Source organism: Salvelinus namaycush, chromosome 8 (genome assembly GCF_016432855.1).
Source record: "Salvelinus namaycush isolate Seneca chromosome 8, SaNama_1.0, whole genome shotgun sequence".
NCBI classification, from domain to species: domain Eukaryota; kingdom Metazoa; phylum Chordata; class Actinopteri; order Salmoniformes; family Salmonidae; genus Salvelinus; species Salvelinus namaycush.
In genome coordinates, this window is record NC_052314.1 from 27455363 (window position 1) to 27472567 (window position 17205).

At 42.5% G+C, this 17205-nt stretch overlaps 1 protein-coding gene across 1 annotated transcript; it reads right to left on the bottom strand.

Moving 5' to 3' along the window:
- Positions 1–286: 286 nt before the first annotated feature.
- Positions 287–16894, bottom strand: usp46 (ubiquitin specific peptidase 46). Its single transcript, XM_038998747.1, has 9 exons — positions 16556–16894; positions 11319–11399; positions 6893–7106; positions 6003–6244; positions 5124–5200; positions 4949–5032; positions 4085–4282; positions 3349–3427; positions 287–3227 (listed from the first exon to the last, which is right to left on the bottom strand). The coding sequence occupies exons 1-9, from the start codon at positions 16589–16591 to the stop codon at positions 3126–3128; spliced, it is 1113 nt and encodes a 370-aa protein (XP_038854675.1). The 5' UTR covers positions 16592–16894; the 3' UTR covers positions 287–3125.
- Positions 16895–17205: the final 311 nt, after the last annotated feature.

The following is a 17205-nucleotide window of genomic DNA, read 5'->3' on the forward strand; positions in this document are numbered from 1 at the left end:
GCTGTCACCACAGCAACACGTGCGCACTGCCTGGTAAACATGATGTGACAGAGGAAGTGACCAGGTTGACAACACAGGAATGAACTGTGTGTGTAACTAACGGGTAAAGGAAAACGATTGTGGGGATGTGAAGGACTGGCCTGGGGGTGAAGAGGACAAGAGGAGAACGAATCGATGGTGAGAGGGTTAAGAAATCTTTGAAAATCCAAAGAACATGACAAATTAATTCTTCACAAATCCCAGTGCCTTAGTTGATACAGTCCTTTTATTGAACAGAGGACAAGGAAATCCAAAAAGTACTCAGACTGTGGCTCTCATTAAAGCATTTAAGCTCATCACTAGTAAAGTGCACTTTCAGTTTACAAACAACTCATTGGAATTGAGAGTTAGCTAGTGCCTGGATCTCCCTTCAACTTCTCCTCTTACCAACATAGACATGCTAGTACAGTACGTATTCATCTCTAGGCACTGCACCAGAGTCCCATAGGTAGAACACTTCACATTTCTAGACTGTTGAGACCACGTTAGGAGTGCAATAAGACAGCATCTGAGCGAGGGTGTGTGCAGAACAGTAATTGGAAGATTAGCACACAGTATCTCTTCCCATCATAACGTTTAAAATGCCTTACACAGCTCTGGCTAGTTCTCTTGAACCCCAATGTGACTGATTGTGACATTCCTCGATTGTTTAACTATTGTGTGATGAATTGATTATGTGATTGACTGATTGTAAAGCAGCTCCATATTTCTTTACAGGGTTTGTTTTTATTTTCTAGTTAACTCCTCTTTCTCTTAGTGTTTAAGCTTCTAGGTTTTAAAAAATATATTTCCTACATAATGTATGTACACTTGTATCTTAGCAGAGAAAATAGTGTTCTGTAAGAGTTCCTGTCCAGTTTTGCAAGGTCATTAGTGACTCCAGATTGGCACATATTCATCATTGACTTTACTCAGTTATACTAAACAGAAGGAAATAGTCAATTAACCATCTAGATGCCTCAACACACTCTCACACATTACATGCTACCTCACATAAAAAAGGAGGCACACTCAACCTCACACATAACCCAAATCATCTCTACTTCTAATTTAAAGAGATTCTCCGGTACATTTGTATACTTTTTATCCAGTAGTTCTGAAAGTAGCTCTCACGAGACAAAAGTGTTCCGTGAAAATGCTGTACTACATCACATATGTGCAGATTTTACTCAAATGGCGAGGGTCTGAAGCTCATTGGCCAGAACTCGAATTGCTAGGGGGCTGTAGGAAAATGGCGCAGCACAAATTCCAGAAATAGTCGCTTTCAAACTAGGGATTTTGTGGCTAATTTAGGTAAAATAGTAATTCTGCATGTATAAACTACACTGACACATCTAGCCCAAAGCGGGAGGTTGAAAGAATACTTATCAGTCGCCAAAGTTCCGGAGCATCTCTTTAAAGCGAGATGCACTTGGGTCATTATTCTTTCAGTATTACAGTGAATTAGAGTGCCATAGGACAGTCTGAGCAGCACTGATTCTTCAAATACCTCTATATGGCCTTTGATATAGTTCTACTCTACAGTACGTGGCCCTAACCATGGGATGGTAAATCATCAGTCTATATAGACCACTGGTCACCTTTACACTAAACCCAACTTAATATAAGAATTTGCCAGGCACGGCTTCTGAGTAAAGACCATTGGTTCCAAGTCAAGTGCCTAACAATGGAAGGGACAACGAGGCAAAACAAAACAGTGATAGAACACATGTAAAGACTTCAACATAGGAATGACCAATATCAATATTCAGACTATGGTGTCACTGCAGAAGAACTAAAAGGTTCTAAGTAACATCAGACCAACGTTTGCAGTGTGTGAACCGCAGCCCCATATTGCACCTAGCAAAGGAGTTCCACCTTTAATATCTATATTCGCTTCAACAGGGAAGTCAACATCTTATCAGCTCATTTCACCTCCTCCTATTGCACCAATCTCACTGTGAAAAACAGTACAGTTCAAGGACGCCTTGCCAGTTGCAACTGTGGATTTTGATCCCTCCGTCTTACCTCATGTGGTTGTTTTGACAGAGCTCAGCTGTCCACGTACTTCAAACTTTCGCTAAAAAAGAAAGACGTTGTGAAAGTTCAAACCCCAGAGAGAGCTCTGTATGTATTACCTACAGGACTCTGTAAGGGGGAGACGTCACATACACAAGACAAGATGGAGTCTGACACACAATATCCTCCGCCTACCAGCACACTCAACATTACAACTCCCCAACATGAATAAAATAAGAGCAATAAATAGCGTTTTACACAACAAGGACTAGACAGAGAATGAACTGGGCATGAACTAAACCAGACTATTCTAGAGACTAGTAGAGCTGTAGTTTGTACATGCAGCCTCGTCTTCTGTAGGACTACATTTTCTCAGCACCGCAATGAATAGGTTTGGCTTGGTCACAACTCAAGTCAACTCTAATCCACACCAGCTTAAACTGTGAACACTGAAATATGCATTTCAGCTACACCATATGCATAGACCCTCTCTCACCTAGTTTATATCTTTCACTTGAACTTCCATCCCAGCTCTAGCCACACCCCAGGTAGAAGACTTCTATGGGCAGGACAAATATAAGGTCACAGGATAACCCTACTAAAAGGACTTATGAGAGTGTGACATTACGTGAAAATAGACATACTATACAGATATATAAAGGATACAATCTTCTTTCCAACAGTAGTCTGTATCTGTACCAGTCCAGCCAGCTCTGTATGCCAGGCAGACCCAGGGAGAGTGACCCGTGCTGGGACTCCAGACCTCAAGAGCTGGCCCCATGTGGAGGCAAACAGGCATCACACACCAGCCTGTTGTATCTTCCTTTCCCCCCTCGTTCTTGTTGCTGTGACTGTTTTTTTTTTTGCGTGTGGCTGAAGGGCAAAACGCAGTTGGCAGAGTCCTCCCAGCATGCTGAGTGCAGGCAGGGAAGGAAGGGGGTTACGGGAAATGAACTGCAGGCAGACCCAGGGCAGGCCGTGGGATAGGGAATGGTGTTGGCACACATCTCAGACAGGGTTCCGGGGTCAGGGTCAAAGTTCCCATCGTTCTCTCTATCGGTCTCTGGTTGGCTGGGTGTTTAATCCATTTACTCCCTGGACTGGTAGAAGAGGATGTATCCAGACTCAGAGTTCTTTGAGATGTCCGACGTCAGCCCATAGAACTCCTCGATGGCCTGGGCATCGATTTTCTGAACAAACCAGAGAGGGACACAACCAAATGATGAAACATGCTGTATGAGACATATAAAACAGGTGTGCTGGCCAACTAAAAAGAACAGTATTACAGAAGAGCATGACTGTGACACACACCTCCACGATATCATCATCAAACAGCAGCCAGAAGCCGTGACTCTTCACTATGGTGATGTAGTGTCCTCTGTTGGGTCCACTGAGGAAGAAAGAAGGGGAAAGCGGTGATATGACAAAGTCTCTGCAAAGTACAAGGTACAAGTTTGTTTGGATACGAGTAAGTGTGTTTGCATAAGAATGTGTGTCCAAAGGTGCTGAACGTATACTGAACAAAAATATGAACGTAAAGTGTGAAGTGTTGGTCCCATTTTTCATGAGCTGAAATAAAAGATCCCAGAAATGTTCCATACGAACAAAAAGCTTATTTCTCTCAAATTTTGAGCAGAAATTGATTTGCCAGAGAATTGAATGTTCATTTCTCAACCCTAAGCTGCCTCCAACGTTGTTTTAGAGAATTTGGCAGTACATTCAACTGGCCTCACAACCGCAAACCACGTGTAACCACGCCAGCCCAGGACCTCCACATCCGGCTTCTTCACTTGCGGGAAGTGGGGGTGCTGAGGAGTATTTCTGTCTGTAATAATGCCCTTTTGTGGGGAAAAACTCATTCGGATTGGCTGGCGCCCCTGCCCAGTCATGTGAAATCCATAGATCAGGGTTTAATTTATTTATTTAAAATTGACCGATTTCCTTCTATGAACTGTAACTCCGTAAAATCTTTGAAATTGCTGCATGTAGCGTTTATATTCTTGTTCGGTATAGAATAAACGTGTGTGTATGTATTTGTGCCCCCTACCTGCCACAGTGGACGACCACAGCGACCAGGTCATACATGCGATCGAGGTTGGTAGCGTCTCCAGAGGTGTTGAAGAGGCGGAGCTCCAGAGGGAAGACGACGCGATACGACAGCTTGGTGTATCGGTGCAGCTGCTCCATGTACTTAAACCGTTTCAGGTGCAGGGCCAGGATCATAGGCAACTTCTTAACCCGCATCCTACAGGGACACACAGGAGTTATATACAGACACAGACAAGAATCTGACAAAGAGTAAAAACACACAGAAATACAGTACCAGTCAAAAGTTTGGACACACCTACTCATTCCAGGGTTTTTCTTTATTCTGACTATTTTCTACATTGTAGAATAATAGTGAAGACATCAAAACTATGAAATAACACATATGGAATCTTGTATTAACCAACAAAGTGTTAAGTGTCAAAGCAGCCACCCTTTTGCCTAGATGACAACTTTGCACACTCTTGGCATTCTCTCAACCAGCTTCATGAGGTAGTCACCTGGAATGCATTTCAATTAACAGTTTTGCCTTGTTAAAAGTTCATTTGTGGAATTTCTTTCCTTCTTAATGCGTTTGAGCCAATCAGTTGTGCTGTGACAAGGTAGGGGTGGTATACAGAAGATAGCCAAGGCAAAGGATGGCTACTTTGAAAAATATTTTGATTTTATTAAACACTTTTTTGGTTTCTACATGATTCCATATGTGTTATTTCATGACATCTTCACTACTATTCTACAATGTAAAAATCAATAAAAACCCTTGAATGAGTAGGTGTGTCCAAACTTTTGACTGGTACTGTACATAGACAGACAGATACCGCAGTCATACACACCCAATCTGAGTGGCAACGTGTTGTGTACTGACCGTTTCTGGGCCTCCTGCTTGCTGCAGCATGCCTCACAGTAGTATTTGTATTCACTGCACAAGGTCTCTGTGTTACTGAAGTCCCTGGGGAAAACACCACACACAGAGGGGACTGTGTCAGAAAGCTTGATACAGGGAGTAGTTATGGTACAGAAAGGTACCAGGTCAATATTACCTAAGACAGTGTGTTATTGATGTATTCTGCTCTACGTCCACAGACAGATCCAGGAAGTCCTCATCTTTGCTGCTCACCTGTCCGAGAGAGAGAGGAGAGAGGAGAGAGGAGAGAGGAGAGAGGAGAGAGGAGAGAGGAGAGAGAGAGAGAGAGAGAGAGAAGGAGAAACACACAGATGAGGTGAGTCGGTGTACTTGCCTCTTCAGGTGCTGAAAGGCACTGATGCTGCTCCTGCTCTGTGACCTGACCACACACTGGCACACAAGATGAGAGAGCGGGCCTATTTGATGTATTGATAGTATGTGTCATTGAGAAGCACAGTGCCTGTAGCGTGGTGAAGAGGGTTGTTCAAGGCCATTCTCTACCTCCCTCCCTCCCTCCCTCTGCTCTTCCTCTCTGAGCATCAATGCCTCCTGCGTCGCAGATACAGAAGGAGAGAGTGGCAGAGTGGTAGGCCGATGCCACAGCCTGTGGGGGCTGGAGGATATCCGTCAGAGCTGAGAGCTTACTATTACAGACAGAGCTAATCCCTCTGTGGGAGATAGTCACTTAGCCATGCCCTGGTAGTCGATTGGCAAAGCATTACCAACACTGCTGAGGAAGGGGGTTGAGTTAAAAATAAACAAGAGACACATTTCCAATCAATAAAGTATTCCTACATAAGCGTTTATGTCCTACATAACTTGGTTGAATTAGGACTACCCATTTCAATCACTGCCAGAGAACATAAAACCTTGCCTCGCAAGCTGCCTGATCTCGCGAGATTACATGAATGGTTTGCTGCACGGATGTAAGCTCATGAGATCAGGCGGCTTGCGAGGCTCCATAAAACCCACTACCCCAGAAATCACTATATAGGGTCTACCAGCTCTGACTCACCGTCTCACAGTTGAGGCAGCGCGTCTCATTGGTCAAAGTTCCCTGGAAGATGTCATGCACCCAGGTGGGCTCCGTGGGCTTGTTCTCGGGCTCCGTCTCCGTGGTGACGGCCGTGCCGTTGTTCTTGAGGCGGCCGTTCTGCTTCTCCTGCTTCTTCTCCTCCTGCAGGATGTCTGCCACTGTGTTCAGCAGGTAGTTGAGGAACTCATGGGCGTCCTGCTGCATGTAGTTGTCAAACAGGTCTGTAGGGGGAGACACAGAGGACAGGGGCTTTTAGGGAAACTGTGTAGAAAGGTGATCAAAAAGGTCAGTCAACAGTCCTGATCAAGGTGAATCAAGGCAGGTCAACGCACATGCATGCATACACAAATCCGATATGTGCGAAAAGTGAAATTGGAGAGCAGGAGAGAGAGTGTGAGAGAAAGCAGCTGACCAGGCCCTAGTCCACACATAGATGTTCATTCATAGAGAGAGCTGCCTGGAGTCAGAAAACAACATCCTGCTTCTATTCCAGGTCATGGTCTGAATGTCCACACCGCCACCACAACATGCACCTGCCCTTCACCCCACAGTGACAATCACCTGACAAAAGCACTTCCACTTCCCCTCTAGCCCTATCTCAATCCCCAGCTCAAAACATGCCTACTGTATCATTCCTGAATACGGTTGATTCAAGATAACTGGTCTCAGCAGTCTGAAACCTCTAAACGCTGGTCTGAAACCAATCAACACACAGTCAGTTTGTCAACCAACAACATTCATATGACAACCTATACAAAATGGTAGCTATGAGGGTATTACACCATGGTCCTCTAGTGTATTTGTCCCCAGCCTCAGCCCTCTCCCAGACAGACAGTGATTGTATTTGGGTTTGGTGTAGTCTCTCTCACCATTCTCCTTGCGCAGGCGTGAGATGAACTTCTTGGGCGGGATGACTCCCACCTTTTTCTTCTGGGTGGCGATGCTGTGGAAGAGGTCTGCCAGACACGTGAGCAGGTTCTCCTTCTTCTTCTGCTGGGCCTTGTAGGCCAGTACGTTCTCCCGGAAGGGCCGGCAGAAGTACAGGGCCTGAAGCACCGAGTTACAGTAACACGTGTTGCCAAACTGAGGGGGCCAACCCGGCAGGGACAAATAGAAAAAGAGAGGGTGAGATTTTTATCACTGAGGACCAAAAAACATAACATTGAAAACACGGAGAGAAGATTCATGACCGTCACCTCCAACAGAGACTTGGTGCAAGGTGAGATGAGTGTTCTCACATCTAAAAAGGGATGTGAGAGCCAGACTGCACAGCTGCCATCAGATAAATGTATGAATTGTAACTTAATGTAGCCAAACTAGTCTTCGTACCAGTCTTTTTTAGCTAACATTCCACTCCTGTCATTTGCCAGAGACTGGTCTTTCGGGCAATCTTAGCGTTCAATATGCAGCCAGATTTACGGCGCAGTTGCTGATTGGTAGTTGGAAACATTAATATTTTCCATGACAACGTTATGGTACATGGGGTGCGTGCAAATTTGGTGCAATATAGAATGAGGATTTTAAGAAAAACAAACAATACTATTATCACCTGCTACGGTCATTCCCTTGTGAGAAGACAGTGTCAATGCAAGATGATGTTGTTAAAAGTGGCTATATAGGACTCCGTAATGAGAGAGAGAAATAATGATACGAAAAATATTATCCAGACAGGTTACTTTAGGAAACTTTTTGAACGGACATAGACGGGGGGGTTCGAGATCAATACAGTTACATATCAGGATATGATTTTTGTTGATATATGGTATCGTTATGACAATATCACAACATTATAAAAACTCCAGTATTTTTCCTTTATAGCTTGTTCTTCATCTTTTTTATTGTTTTGTCTCTGCTTGCATAGCACACGTGGTGATCACCTAGAGTGGGGCAAAAAAGTATTTAGTCAGCCACCAATTGTGCAAGTTCTCCCACTTAAAAAGATGAGAGAGGCCTGTAATTTTCATCATAAGTACACTTCAACTATGACAGACAAAATGAGGAAAAAAAATCCAGAAAATCACATTGTAGGATTTTTTATTAATTTATTTGCAAATTATGGTGGAAAATAAGTATTTGGTCAAAAACAAAAGTTTATCTCAATACTTTGTTATATACCCTTTGTTGGCAATGACAGAGGTCAAATGTTTTCTGTAAGTCTTCACAAGGTTTTCACACACTGTTGCTGGTATTTTGGCCCATTCCTCCATGCAGATCTCCTCTAGAGCAGTGATGTTTTGGGGCTGTTGCTGGGCAACACGGACTTTCAACTCCCTCCAAAGATTTTCTATGGGGTTGAGATCTGGAGACTGGCTAGGCCACTCCAGGACCTTGAAATGCTTCTTACGAAGCCACTCCTTCGTTGCCCGGGCGGTGTGTTTGGGATCATTGTCATGCTGAAAGACCCAGCCACGTTTCATCTTCAATGCCCTTGCTGATGGAAGGAGGTTTTCACTCAAAATCTCACGATACATGGCCCTATTCATTCTTTCCTTTACACGGATCAGTCGTCCTGGTCCCTTTGCAGAAAAACAGCCCCAAAGCATGATGTTTCCACCCCCATGCTTCACAGTAGGTATGGTGTTCTTTGGATGCAACTCAGCATTCTTTGTCCTCCAAACACGACGAGTTGAGTTTTTACCAAAAAGTTATATTTTCGTTTCATCTGACCATATGACATTCTCCCAATCTTCTTCTGGATCATCCAAATGCTCTCTAGCAAACTTCAGACGGGCCTGGACATGTACTGGCTTAAGCAGGGGGACACGTCTGGCACTGCAGGATTTGAGTCCCTGGCGGCGTAGTGTGTTACTGATGGTAGGCTTTGTTACTTTGGTCCCAGCTCTCTGCAGGTCATTCACTAGGTCCCCCCGTGTGGTTCTGGGATTTTTGCTCACCGTTCTTGTGATCATTTTGACCCCACGGGGTGAGATCTTGCGTGGAGCCCCAGATCGAGGGAGATTATCAGTGGTCTTGTATGTCTTCCATTTCCTAATAATTGCTCCCACAGTTGATTTCTTCAAACCAAGCTGCTTACCTATTGCAGATTCAGTCTTCCCAGCCTGGTGCAGGTCTACAATTTTGTTTCTGGTGTCCTTTGACAGCTCTTTGGTCTTGGCCATAGTGGAGTTTGGAGTGTGACTGTTTGAGGTTGTGGACAGGTGTCTTTTATACTGATAACAAGTTCAAACAGGTGCCATTAATACAGGTAACGAGTGGAGGACAGAGGAGCCTCTTAAAGAAGAAGTTACAGGTCTGTGAGAGCCAGAAATCTTGCTTGTTTGTAGGTGACCAAATACTTATTTTCCACCATAATTTGCTAATAAATTCATTAAAAATCCTACAATGTGATTTTCTGGATTTTTTCCCCTCATTTTGTCTGTCATAGTTGAAGTGTACCTATGATGAAAATTACAGGCCTCTCTCATCTTTTTAAGTGGGAGAACTTGCACAATTGGTGGCTGACTAAATGCTTTTTTGCCCCACTGTAAATTCATTCTAGTAAGCTAGGCCTAATATACAGGCTAGCATACAAGTGGTGGATTAATAGCCCAGCCTATGAATGAACTGACTTACACATCTCTGTCACTCATTGTTCCCTTCTTGCGCAATTCATGCATCTCCACTGGCATCTCTCTCTTCCATCCTCTCTGTATGCCTCTTATAGCTCTTGAACCAGTAGCCTTGCCCAATGTGTTACCCAGAAGTAGCAATATATACACATATATACAACAAAAATATAAAAGCAATATTCAACAGTTTCATTGATTTTACAGTTAATGAGGAAATCAGTCAATTTCAATAAATTGATTAGGCCCTATGGATTTCACATGACTGGGAATACAGATATGCATCTGTTGCTCACATATGCCTTACAAAAATGGGTCTCATGATCTCGTCACGGTATTTTGGTGTATTCAAATTGCCATCGATGAAACAATTGTTTTCGTTGTCCGTAGCGTATGCCTGCCCATACCATAAACCCACCGCCAACATGGGGCACTCTGCTCACAACGTTGACATCAGCAAACCGCTCGCCCACACGACCCCATACACATGGTCTGCGGTTGTGAGGCCGGGTGGACGTACTGCCAAATTCTCTAAAACGACGTTGGAGGTGGCTCATGGTAGACAAATTAACATTTACTTATATGGCAACAGCTGTGGTGGACATTCCTGCAATCAGCATGCCTATTGCACACTCCCTCAAAACTTGAGACATCTGTGACATTGTGTTGTGTGACAAAACTGCAAATTTTAGAGTGACCTTTTATTGTCCCCAGCACAAGGTGAACCTGTGTAGTAATCATGCTGTTTAATCAGCTTCTTGATATGCCACACCTGCCAGGAAGATGGATTATCTTGGCAAAGGAGAAATGCTCACAAACAGGGATATAACCAAATTTATGCACAAAATTTGAGCTAAATAAACTTGTTGTGCGTATGGAACATTTCTGGGATCTTTTATTTCAGTTCATTTCAGGCTTCAGTGTTCACAATGAACTGGTGGGGAACTTTGAATGGCAAGAGCTTCTCTGGTATATTGTGATCATATTGGCTTCTGGTAAAAATGCAATAAACAGGAGTCCTCTGTTCTCCCCACGTGCAATGTTTATGTTTACAATTAAATGTATTACGTCAGAATGCCCAATGTTAGAATGCTTCCAATCAAATGTATGAATGAATTAGGAAAATGTTCTATCAGTCTAATTTGCATAAACATTGTGATTGGATGAAAGATGTGAGGGTTATCAAATCAGGATCAAATCCTCTAATCTCCTCGAGCTCATTAATGATAGAATGTTCATATTTGAAGATTGCAGAAAGGCCAGTCTCTTTTGCAAATGACAGGAGTGGCAAGGAGTGGAATGTAATGGCTGAACAGAGACGGCAACCAGGCTAGCTAAACTCTGCTTTGAGAATCATCAATCTCCATCTGAAGTTTTATTTAATTAAATGTTTTTTATGCATACAATCCACCGGTGAACCGCTCAACATTTAATTTACATTCCAGTCATTAAAAAGAAGCCATCTGAAGGGTTGGCTAACAGAGTAGTTGGGTAACATAAGGCCCTCAAAGATTTGTTTTGTTTAGCCAACAGAAATAGAATAGCAGGGAAACTGGGACAGTCATAGACATCAAAACTGTGTAAAGACATCATTCACAAACAATGGTAGCATTACTGACAAGTCAACAAACACAACAACCTGTTTCTCATGAAGTGTCAACACCAAGCACCTGTCCGATGGAAAACATGACTCAGTAGTGACCTAGTGGACAGAGTGAATGACACTTACGTTGACCAATCCAAAGTAGTGTTCGTTGATTGGGAACTGCTCCGGACCAATGTCTTTCTCCAGAGCAGAGGCATTGGTGCCCTGAGGGAGACCAGAGAGAGAGAACATGAGCTCAAATGTGCACTGTCTAAACATCCTTATTATGCATGGAATAGGCGACACATCATCTGGAGTGCCTTACTCACACATGTCTGTTCTATCTTCTTCAGTTCTGTGTTACTTACTATGTTACTATGGATCCCCATTAGCTGCTGCCAAATGCAGCAGCTACTCTTCCTGGGGTCGGGCAAAATTAAGGTAGTTATACAATTTTAAAAACATTACAATACATTCCCAACAGATTTCACAACACTCTCAGGCCCCTACTCTACTACCACATATCTACAACACAAAATCCATGTCTACAGTAGGTGTGTGTGTATAGTGTGTATGTTATCGTGTATGTATGGATGTGTCTATCTATGCCTATGATTGTTGCTTCACAGTCCCCGCTGTACCATAAGGTGTATTTTTATCATTGTTTTTTAAATCTACTTGTACTGCTTGCATGAGCTACTTGATGTGGAATAGAGTTCCATGTAGTCATGGCTCTATGTAGTACTGTGCACCTCCCATAGTCTGTTCTGAACTTGGGGACTGTGAAGAGGCCTCTGGTGGCATGTCTTGTGGGGTATGCATGGGTGTCCGAGCTGTGTGCCAGTAGTACAAACAGACAGCTCGGTGCATTCAACACCTCTCACAAATACACGTAGTTATGAAGTCAATCTCTCCTCCACTTTCAGCCAGGAGAGATTGACATGCATATTATTAATGTTAGCTCTCTGTGTACATCCAAGGGCCAGCCTTGTTGCCCTGTTCTGAGCCAATTGCAACTTTCCTAAGCCCCTCTTTGTGGCACCTGACCACACAACTGAACAGTAGTCCAGGTGTGACAAAACTAGGGCCTGTAGCACCTGCCCTGTTGATAGTGCTGTTAAGAAGGCAGAGCAGCGCTTTATTATGGACAGACTTCTCCCCATCTTAGCTACTGTTGTATAAATATGTTTTGACCATGACAGTTTACAATCCAGGGTTACTCCAAGCAGTTTAGTCACCTCATCTTGCTCAATTTCCACATTATTTCTTACAATATTTAGTTGAGGTTTAGGGTTTAGTGAATGATTTGTCCCAAATAAAATGCTTTAACTTTTAGAAATATATATATTGTGAAACTAACTGCAGCTCTTTGTTAAGTGTTGCAGTCATTTCAGTCGCTGTAGTAGCTGACGTGTATAGTATTGAGTCATCCGCATACATAGACACACTGGCTTTACTCAAATCCAGTGGCATGTCATTAAAGATTTTTTAAAGTAAGGGGCCTAGACAGCTGCCCTGGGGAATTCTTGATTCTACCTGGATTATGTTGGAGGCTTCCATTAAAGAACACACTCTGTTTTCTGTTAGACAGGTAAGTTTTTATCCACAATATAGTAAAGCCATAACACCTAATGTTTTTCCAGCAGCAGTATGATCGATAATGTCAAAAGCCGAACTGAAGTCTAACGAAACAGCCCCCTCAATCTTTTTTATCATCAATTTCTCTCAGCCAATAATCAGTAATTTCTGTAAGTGCTGTGCTTGTTGAATGTCCTTCCCTATAAGCATGCTGAAAGTCTGTTCTCAATTTGTTTACTGTAAAATAGCATTGTATCTGGTCAAACACAATTTTCCCCTAAAGTTTACTAAGGGTTCATAACAGGCTGATTGGTCAGCTATTTGAGCCAGTAAAGGGGGCTTTACTATTCTTAGGCAGCAGAATGACTTTTGCTCCCCTCCAGGCCTGAGGGCACACACTTTCTAGTAGGCTTAAATTGAAGATATAGCAAATAGGACACTATTATCCTCAGTAATTTTCCATCCAAGTTGTCAGACCCCAGTGGTTTATCATTTTTGATAGACAACAATAATTATTTAACCTCTTCCACACTCACAAAATTACAAGGCTTGTCTTCCATAACTTGGTCAGATATACTTGGATGTGTAGTGTCAGCGTTTGTTGCTGTCATGCTTAAGTTTGCTTATCTTGCCAATGAAAAATGTAATTAAAGTAGTTGGCAATATCAGTGGGCTTTGTGATGAATGAGCCATCTGACTCAATGAATGATGGTGTTGAGTTTGCCATTTTGCCCAAAATTTCATTTAAAGGTGCTCCAAAGCTTTTTACAATCATTCTTTATGTCATTTATCTTTGTTTCATAGTGTAGCTTCTTCTTCTTTTCATTCAGTTTAGTCACAATTTCTCAATTTGCAGTACGTTTGCCAATCGGTTGTGCAACCAGACTTATTTGCCATTCCTTTTGAATCATCCCTCTCAACCATACAAATGATCTATTCCTCATCAATCCACAGGGATTTAACCATTTTACAGTCATTTTCTAAATGGGTGCATGCTTATTAGTTACTGGGATAAGCAATTTCATAAATGTGTCAAGTGCAGCATCTGAATGCTTGTCATTTCACACCACGGACCAACAAATATTCTTTACATCAACAACATAGGAATCACTACAAACCTTATTGTATGACCTCTTATAAACTATATTAGGCCCAGCCTTTGGCACTTTGGTTTTCCTAGCTATTGTGATCACTACATCTGATGAATTTAGATACTGCTTTAAAGCAAAATTCTGCAGCATTAGTAAAGATGTGATCAATACATGATGATTTCATTCCTGTGCTGTTTGTAACTACCCTGGTAGATTGACTGATAACCTGAACCAGGTTGCAGGCACTAGTTACAGTATGAAGCTTTCTCTTGAGTGGGCAGTTTGATGAAAGCCAGTCAATATTTAAATCACCCCAAAAATATACCTCTCTGTTGATATCACAAACATTATCAAGCATTTCACACGTTATCCTGATACTGACTGTTAGCACTTGGTGGTCTATAGCAGCTTCCCACCAGAACGGGCTTTAGGTGAGGCAGATGAACCTGTAGTCATATTACTTCAACAGTATTTAACATGAGATCCTCTCTAAGCTTTACAAGAATGTGTTTCTGAATTTAAACGGCCACACCTCCACCTTTGGTATTTCTGTCTTTTCTGTAGATCTTATAACCATGTATTGCTACCACTGTATCAACAAATATATTATCTAAGTGAGTTTCAGAGATTGTCAGAATATGAATGTCATCTGGTACTTGCAAATTATTGATTTCATGAACCCTGTTTCTTAAGCTGCATATGTTAACGTGGGCTATTTTTACAACTTTTCTGGAACACTTGATTTGTTTTTATTGCTTTCCTGGGAAGCTTAGCAGAGGTAGACATGCTCATGTTTTTTATGTTAGTGCCGGGTGAGCTGCACACATTGGACTTCCTACTAGGGCACACCGCCTCAGTGCTAACACTATCACTCTGGTTCATAGGCACAAGATTACTGCAGCTAGTGAATCTGGTCAAGAGCTCTCTGGTCTAATAGTCATCTAGGTAAGTACAGTATATCACAGGGAACTGACGGACCAAAGCCTCTTTATAGAGAGGTCACATGCTGCACATGTCTCTGTCTCACATAAGTCTAACCTTTGCTTCAGATATATGTGAATGCCTGGATTTTTTCTGACAATGACTGGCAGTCCACTCCAGCCTATTATAGCTTTCATGTAGCTTGCTGTTTCCCATCCCAAACCCTGCTTATTCATGCTACTGGAAATCAGGAATCCTTTGGTTTCATCATCTGACAAACTCACTACCAACCTCTTCCCTCAGGGGGATAAGTATCACAATGTAAATATTCAAGAGCATTTAACATTCCGTAATGTAGTGACAGGGCACTTATCTCCTGACAGAGCCCATTGACTAACCAGAGCTCAGAGAGCTTCCAGATGAAGCCATGTCTTTGTTGAGAGAACATAGAGACTTCTGCTAGCGTTGCTTAAGTCTTCAAATTGCGGTAATTTTCTCTCATTCAAAGCAGAACACATTGTTTTGTTGTCTCTGATTTCCGTTTTGACAGAGTTCTCAATGTTGAATTTCTCATACAGACGCATGCACACACCGCTGAGCCTGCGCTCGTGTGCCAAAGACACATGAAGTGTTTAATCAAACTAGACAACGTACACTTTCTTGTCTCATCTAAACAATAATGTCCCATCAAAGCTTACGAACAACGGCACAAAGGAAAGTAAACAAAGACCAGATGATGATAACAGTCCCATTCAACACCAATCAAATGCTGTGTCACATAACATTTTTGTACTTCCAAACTTGACATCTTCCTGAACTTTTGAATCCTTATCAACAGCAGGATTCAGTAGCCTAAACACTGTTCTGGTAAAGAAAGGTAACACTACATTAGCCTAGTGTACTTATTCCTGTGTGTAGTAATTACACAGTCATAAGGACACTGCAATGTAAAATGTTACACCGAAGGACCTCCTCTACACGTTGAGTCAGTCAGATGCTCATCATGCCCATCAGTAATGCCCTTGGCAAGTCATCACCTCCATGTGAGACAATGAACCCAAAACATTTAAAATAATAAATAGCATTGCAATCATAGAATAATTGAAATTTCATGAAGTCTCCCACCACTAACAGCTTATTACACTGCCTTGGCTCTGCAGCAGGTGCACACAGGTGTATACAGGTGCAGCAGTGGGGATGGAACCATGTCATGAGACAGGATACTCTCTGACTGTCACTAAACATGTACTTGAGGAAGCTGACCTGAAAACCACTTTCACACAGCACATGGGTCCTTTAAATATAGATTGGCATAGTTTTATGGACATATGAGAGGATGTCATATTCCCGTTCTTCATTTCCAAGTTAAGCTTAGAAATCTTTAAATTTACACGAGCCTGACACTAGAAATCAACCTGTCAAAAGGTGTCAAACGACGTCACTCACCGTACTAAGAGGTGTTTGTAAAGTGTGCACAGCAAGCTTTGTGTGACAACGTTGCTGTCTGATACCAATTTTCCTGACGTCGCCAATTGACATTGCATGTGTTTATTTGGCTAGAGTAGCTAAACATGTAGGGCTCATGCTCATCATTCAAGATCAAGCTACCCTTCCGAAATGATGGACCACCCCATGCATCCCTGTCAAACAAGGACTGGTGGCTTGATACTACAGCCGATCAGCTCGAGCTCCCAGGAGCAATTCGACCATGAACCTCTCTCATCATCATTACACAGACAAGGTGGCCAACGGTGACTGCAGCAGACACTCGAAGGCGCTATGGCTACTTACCATATTACAAATGGAGGCGATATTTCTGACAGTCATTTAGTTTACAGGGTCCCTCTCACCGTCATATTTATAAAATAAACATGTTTCAATGCAGGACGATATTGAGAAAAGATTAAGCTGATTCGCAGCCGCGGCTAAGGCCAGACCGCAACCACAGGGGTAAAAAACGGGCAATGACTGTCTCGACTAGAGACCAACCCGCATGCAGTTAACACGAAAAAAAAGAAAAATGCAGCTTAATTTTAACGCTTTGATTACTTAATTGTCGCAGACTGCTAACGTATAATTTATCTCAAAATGACATATGCATGAGTGACTAAACACACATGAAGTTGCGGCAGGTTGATAGCAACGGACAACAAGCTATGTAAGGAAATGTACATCCCGCCCACCACAAAAAGCTACCGCATTTTTGTCGAATCAGCGCTCTGATGTTTGATTGACAGAACAGACAGACTAATCAGAGCCTCGGATCAGGGTTTGAATGATGCAATGGATTTTGGGAGTTGTGGTGAATTTGGCTAGTAGTACTAGTGGATTGTCACTGATCATAATTTACATACATCGAATAATCACATCACATTTCACACCAATTTGCAGACGTATGGTGATACTCAAGTGTCATGCTGCTCGCGTTATATTGGTTTGAA

Coding starts and splice junctions, on each gene's coding strand:
- usp46 (XM_038998747.1), bottom strand. CDS start 16,591: ATGACTGTCAGAAATATCGCCTCCATTTGTAATATG. Junction 11,400..16,555: donor TCGCCTCCATTTGTAATATG/GTAAGTAGCCAT, acceptor GGTCTCCCTCAG/GGCACCAATGCCTCTGCTCT. Junction 6,245..6,892: donor ACGCCTGCGCAAGGAGAATG/GTGAGAGAGACT, acceptor CTCCCCCTACAG/ACCTGTTTGACAACTACATG.